A 7022-nucleotide genomic window follows, 5' to 3' on the forward strand; every position below is an offset into this window, starting at 1 on the left:
TATATGGGACTTCGGTCTAGATGAGTGCTGAAAAAGTAACTGTGATTAATAATTCGAGTTGTGGGGGCCGGGCGCGGTGGCTCAAGCCTGTAATCCCAGCACTTTGGGAGGCCGAGGCGGGTGGATCACGAGGTCAAGAGATCGAGACCATCCTGGTCAACATGGTGAAACCCCGTCTCTACTAAAAATACAAAAAATTAGCTGGGCAAGGTGGTGCGTGCCTGTAATCCCAGCTACTCAGGAGGCTGAGGCAGGAGAATTGCCTGAACCCAGGAGGCGGAGGTTGCGGTGAGCTGAGATCGCGCCATTGCACTCCAGCCTGGGTAACATGAGTGAAACTCCGTCTCAAAAAAAAAAAAATAAAAATAATTTGAGTTGTAATCAGTCACATCTTTTTAACTACGATAAGTTTTCACTTAACGTTGGAGACAACTTCTTGGAAACTATGACTTTAATCAAAATGACGTGTAACAAAACCAGTTTTGCCACAGGCTGATTGATATAAACAAGAGTTAAGCTCCTATGGCACATTTCTGGTCACAAAAACATCATCAAACTTCTAAATAAAGACCCAAAACACTTTTAATATTAAACATGGAAATAAATGTGGGCTATCCATACATTTAAGAACAATTAATAAAAACAAAAAATAATCATTTACCCAATTTTTCGTGAATCAGTGAGTGACTGCAGTCATGGTGTTTGTGGGTTAACTGAAGGAATAAATGTTTGCGAGTCAAACTTTTAAGAAGCACCTTCTACCACCACAAAGTTCAAAAACAAACAATTACATTATAGTGGGGCTGCTGGGCACTTTCATAAGGTGTTGCTTATTGTCATGCATTTGTATGATTATTGTACACTTTATATAATTTTTTTTAGTAGAGGCAGGTCCCACTATGTTGCCCAAACTGGTCTTGAACTGCTGAGCTGAAGCAATACTGCTGCCTTAGCCTCCGGAAGAGCTGGGATTACAGGTGTGAGACACCGTGCCTAAACTTTACAGATTTTTACTTTACAATAATTTGAACTCATTCCTTCATTCATTTTCCAACTCACTTATTCTACTCAGGGGTTGAGGGTGGCCAGAGCCCATCTCAGCAACTCAGAGAGTGACCAACGCTCGACAGGACCACCATTTCATCACAGGGAGCACTCACATTCACACCCACTTTCATTCAAACTGGGACCATTTAGACACACCAATTAACAGGCACATCTTTGGGATGTAGAAGGAAATTAGAATACTAAGGAAACCCACGCAGACATGGGGAAAACAAGCAAACTCCACATACACAGCAGCCCAACAATAAATTGTTTTTTTTTCTCATCAACATTATAATGAAACATTATACCAGGACCTGTGGTATATTGTGTAGCCTGTAAAGGTAAGGGCCATGCCATTTATTTTTGTATGCCCGCCACTTAATACAAGATATAACACTATTATGCCCTGAATAAATGTTTGTTGAATTCATCTGACCTTTCTTCTCTTGCTCTTAATAATAGTGATTAAACAATCTCAGTTAAATATCCCAAATTGAGCTAAAACTGCCTCCACTTCCTCCCAGACCTGCTCCTCCCAGTCTTCCTCTTTCTCAAATAAATGGCAATTCCATTCTTCAGTTGCTCAAGCTAAAAATCTTAGTGCCAACTTTGATGCCCTTCTCATACCCCTCAGTCAGTCAGCAAATCCTACTGGCTCTACTACCTTCAAAATATATACAGAAATCAACCACTTCTAATCGTCTCCACTGTTTTCCACCTGGCTCAACTCACTTTTGAGCTCAATTATTTTGGGCTAAATTATTTCAATAACCTTTTAACTGGTATCCCTTGCTTCCATCCTTTGCTGCCTTTGTCTATTCAACACAACAGCCAAACTGATTACATTTAAACCCAAGTCAGATCATGTCTTTCCTTTGCTCAAAACCGTCCAGGGACTTTTGATTACAACTGTAGTAAAAGCCAAGTCCTTACAATGCCTGCATCTTCACCTTTTTTACTTTACCTCCTTTTACCCTTGTAGTTAATTCTGCTCCAGGGACATAGCCTTGGACATGACAGGTGCAACTTCCTCCCGCAACTCTTACCCTCAGCCTTTGTAATTCCCCCAGATATAAGAACATCCAGCTCTTCAGATTCAAGTCTTGACAAAAATGACATCTCTTCAGTGAGGCTCCAATGTTCAAGCTAAAATTGCACCACTCCTCACCCCCAATATTGCCTACCCCCACTTGCTTTTTTTTAAAAGTACTGACCACCACATCCATCTAACAGTTCGTCTTTACTGTCTAACTCACCCACCTTCATCCCATCCCAGAATTTAAGCTTCATGAGGGTTGAGATTTTTTTTGTGTATTTGCTGCATCCAGAACTTAGCCAAAAAACATTTGTTACATGAATCAAAGAGCCCACGACACAGCATTTATCAATGCATTGTGGGCACCATAGTGAAAATACATACAGACTTCCAACCTAGAACTGCTATGTAGTTCCTTTTAATACAAGGAAAAGCTGCAAACGTGCAGAGAAAGGCTTAGATCTCTGTGCTACTGGAATAATTTAGATCTCTATATTGGCTAAAGGCTTTTTAGATCTCTATGCTACTGACACAGCACCTGCCATTAGTTGAACGCTTATCTGAAAGCAGTTACTTAACAAATACTTTGAATTCCGCCAGAGCTCCATAAAGCAGCATTAACATCAGCATTTTCCATACCAACGATTTGCCCAAGGTCAAACAATTAGCAGATGGCTGAGCTGAGTTACAAACAGGCCACATCACAACTTCCAAGCTCTCTGTCCCGCTGGGGTCCCGCGGCCTTCTTCGCTTTGAAGCTGGATACGGCAGGATTCGCACGTGCCCTCACTCCACTGCGTTTTCACCTCCACCTCTGGCGTCCGACTCCAAAGCGAAGGAAGCTCCGGCGGGGCCTGTTCTCCTGACCGTGCCGGTCTCCCTGACTGCTCCGAGCGAAGCCTCTGTCACTTACCAGACATCTTCGGGTCTCTCAGGCCCAGCCCCTAGCAGCTCTTCTCCTGTACCTACCTCAGAGCACCCTCTTCCTTCTTCACCGCCGCCATCCTGCATTCCTGGCTAAGGTCCTCTTCGGCTGCAGGCCTTTCCTCTGGGCCGCAACCTGCCCTCGGAGCTACAGAAGCGACCGAAGCACGCACAAGACTCCGTTACAAACCAGCCACCTCAAGCCCACATCACTAGCCGCCAAGATTCAAATTTAACGGTCCCGCGCGGGAGACGTGGCCACGCCCCTGCGCTACCCCGTGCGCTCGCCTCTCGCCCAATGCATTCTGGGGCTTGGAGTTTATACCAGTTTAGTCCGCACAGTCGCGGTGCGTAATGGGAATTGTAGTTTCCGGGAGTCAATGGCCGCGGAAGCGCTGCAGGCTTATGTGAGACAAATTCGTCGCAGGTGCAGTCTGCGTCCTGACTCGAAGGCAAGTTTCTGAGCCAAGCGAGGAACACTTAAAGCACCAGAATTTCTTTGCTGTTTTGAGTGTTGAGAGTTGTCTCTGAGTGTTTGGACTTGGTCTGACTCTTCTGGAGAGACCACCCGTGCTGTCTGCCCCAAATCTCACCCGTCCAGGGTTCTTACGCCACTCTGACCCAGCTGTTTCCTGCCCCACCCTTGAATTTTAAAAAGCCGAACGCTAGCTCTGTAAAATCATACCAAATGTGCAACCTTAGGCAAGCTACATAATCTCTCTGACCCTCGGTTTTCCTCATCTATAAAGTGATGATATTGTCTTTCTTTCTCTTCTGCTCAGTCCACAAGCGATAAACACAGCCATGCTATGGCTTCTAAGGTCTCACCTCTTTTCCCCTTCGGGAGACTAGCCTTGACTGACATTAAACTCTTCTCGCAATTCCAATTTACTGAGGAAGAAACTGTGGCAGCTCAGATGTGACCAGGGGAGTAGGGTCTTTTTGTTTGGTTGGTTGGTTGGTTGCGTTTGTTTTAGCGACAGGGTCTTACTCTGTTGCCCAGGCTGGAGTGCAGTAGCCCGATCATGGCTCACTGCAGCCTCCAACTCCCGGGCTCAAGTGATCTTCCTGCCTCAGCCTCCCTGTAGCTGGGATTACAGGTGCTAGCCACCTTGATGCAGGAACAGGGTCTTTTAAGTAGGTCCAGTTATAGGGAATTTCTCCTTTATGACTGTGTGGATGGTCGGAGAGGTGGCCGTTCCCCGAGGCGGGTGCTGAGAATGCTGTCTACTACTCCCTGAGTCTTAGTTCCCAGCGTTCTGTCTTTGTTCATGTTATATACGTCCTTCTTTCCTCTGAATCATCAGGACTCTTGATTACAAAGAAATAGAAACCCAACTCAAACTGGCCTACTTGAAAAAGGGAATTTACTATCTTTTGTATATAAAGAACTTCAGATAAAGCTTAACGCAGGACTCGTGAACTGGCCCTCTCTCCATTTCTTGCCTCTGCTCTTGTTATTGGCTTATTGTCATTCTCTATTGGGTAACAGGTTCAGGACTTTATCCTTACAGGTTCAAATTTAGACTCAGAAGTCACTCTGCTTAACCCCTTCCTCCCAGTCACTGGGGATAGTGGATTCAGGACTTTGATTGTTCAGAACCAAGACCTGTGTTTCCCCTTGGGACTGAGAGAGGGAAAGGGGCGATTCCTCACAGGAAATTTTGGTTACTCTTTACATCCAAGTCCTCCACATCCAGGAAGCTTTCCTCGATTATGTGAGATGTGGTACATGGGATTCTCTCTCTGACTCATTTGATCTCTTACCTTATGCCAGTACTGACCTAGCACTTCACTTCCTTTCAACAGGGTGTCCTGTTCATATCTACAGCTTCTCAATTTTGACCATTTCCTACAAACGATCTTGGCAGTGTAGCATTTGGTCTTTTGATCTGTCTCCCCTATAACCTAGTTGGCTGCCTCATAAACTGTGGTATAATGTAGAACACATTCAGGCTGAACCCCTCGCATGTTTTACTACGGGAAGAGAAGGAGGTAGGTAAACAAAATAAAACTCCAAAATGTATGATAGAAGGTGCTCCATGGTTTTATTTGGAACATGAGTACTTAGGCTGAACTGTAGCTGGGCAGCCAACATGGGGCCAGGGTGGAGATTTAGGCTTTAACTGTATCCACCAATTCTAAGGAAAGTCAGGATTAAGCTCGTACACATTCGTGGTCTAAAAAGGATGAGACAAAGGCTCTCCCCAATATGCTGAAGCAGGATGGGACACAGAAGATGTGAACAGTGAACTTGCCCTCTAGGAACTTCAGGCCAGTAGGAGAAGCAAACAAACAGGCCATTTCAGGACGTTGTTGCCACAGCCGGAGATAAATAAACTCAGGAGGTGGTGGAAGCGTGTAAGTCGGGCTTCCAACCTAGTCCTGGGAGAGGAGGCCAGGGAAAATATCCTAGAGAAGATGGTGAACCTGAAGGGCAAGGAGGTCTTGGCACAAACTATTGAGCACAACAACACACATTGTGTAGTTTGTCTGTAGCATGTACCCACCTATCTATTCATCACTCCTCCATGAGTTTTCCCACCCAGGTCTCACCTCTTCAGACCTCCATGCTGGGCCATCAAAACTTACCTGTCCTGTGTCCCATTCTTTCACTTAATCACATTGAAAACATAGGAACTAAATCACACTAGATGTTAACGGTTAATGCTGTGTCTCAAGCCTGTAATCCCAGCACTTGTCATTCTCATTGGGAAACAGGTTCAGGACTTTATCCTTACGGGTTCAAATTCAAACTTAGGAGTCACCCTACTTAACCCCTTCCTACCAGTCACTGGATAGTGGATAGGGGATAGGAGATCGAGACTATCCTGGCCAACAAGGTGAAAACCCGTCTCTACTAAAATACAAAAAACTAGCCGGGCGTGGTGGCATGAGCCTGTAGTCCCAGCTACTTGGGAAGCTGAGATAGGGGAATCGCTTGAACCCAGGAGGCAGAGGTTGCAGTGAGCTGAGATCGCACCACTACACTCCAGCCTGGCAACAGAACAAAACTCAATCTCAAAAAAAAAGAAAAGTTAATGCTGAGATGCAGTATTTTTCATATGATGTTCTAAGATGTAATGTATGTTACCGGAGATTAAGAGTTTGGTGTTCAATTAAGTTTCTAAAGTGCTGGGTTAAATGAAAAGCTTCTTAGAACTCTTAATATGCCAAAGCGCACCATGACTCTCCAAGGATGAGGTGTGTTTGTTTCCTAATGATATTGTAACACATTATCACAAACTTAATAGTTTCAAACAATACACACTTATTTACAGTTTGATAGATCAGAAATTTGACGTGGGTCTCACTGAGCTAAATAAAATATTGATAAGGCCCAGTTTCTTTCAGGAGGCTCTCTGGGAAAATTTGTTTCTGTTTTTCCAGTTTCTAGAGGCATAGACTAGCACACCTTAACTCATGGTTGCCTTCCTCCATCTTCAAAGCTAGAAATTTAGCATCTCTCTCACCTGGCTTCCATTGCCATGCCTCTTTCTCTGACCGCAGTCAGGCAAATTTCTCTGCTGGTGTGATGAAATTGGGCTCACCTGGATGATACAGGCTACAATTTCCACCTTAAGGTCTTGAACCTTAATCACATCTGCATGATCCCTTTTGCCACATAAAGTAACATCTTCACAGGTTCTGTGCATTAGGACAAAAACATCTTTGAGGGCCGTTATTCTGCCTACCACAGTGAATATTAAAATATGTTCGAATCTCGAAACTTACTTGACCATAAAGAAACATTTCCGGCCGGGTGCAGTGGCTCGCATGAGCCATAATCCCAGCACTTTGGGGAGCTGAAGCAGGTGGATCATGAGGTCAGGAGTTCAAGACCAGACTGGCCACCATGGTGAAACCCTGTACTAAAAATACAAAATTTTGTACTAAAAATATAAAAATTAGCCGGGCATGGTGGTGGGCCCCTGTAATCCTAGCTACTTGGGAAGCTGAGGCACAAAAATCACTTGAACCCAGGAGGCGGAGGTTGCAGTGAGCCGAAGTCACA

At 44.7% G+C, this 7022-nt stretch overlaps 1 protein-coding gene across 1 annotated transcript in view; it reads right to left on the reverse strand.

Moving 5' to 3' along the window:
• The window catches only part of BUB1B (BUB1 mitotic checkpoint serine/threonine kinase B), a 70512-nt gene extending 67225 nt beyond the window's left edge, over window positions 1-3287 (reverse strand). The window contains exon 1 of the mRNA XM_032261178.1: window positions 3053-3287. Within this exon, the coding sequence (XP_032117069.1) occupies window positions 3053-3087 (35 nt within the window). The 5' untranslated portion in view covers window positions 3088-3287. The remainder of the gene's footprint in view (window positions 1-3052) is intronic.
• Between the last annotated feature and the right edge of the window lie 3735 nt (window positions 3288-7022).

This window comes from Sapajus apella, unplaced genomic scaffold (assembly GCF_009761245.1).
Source record: "Sapajus apella isolate SASKATOON/1434 unplaced genomic scaffold, GSC_monkey_1.0 scaffold122, whole genome shotgun sequence".
In the NCBI taxonomy this organism is placed as follows: Eukaryota; Metazoa; Chordata; class Mammalia; order Primates; family Cebidae; genus Sapajus; species Sapajus apella.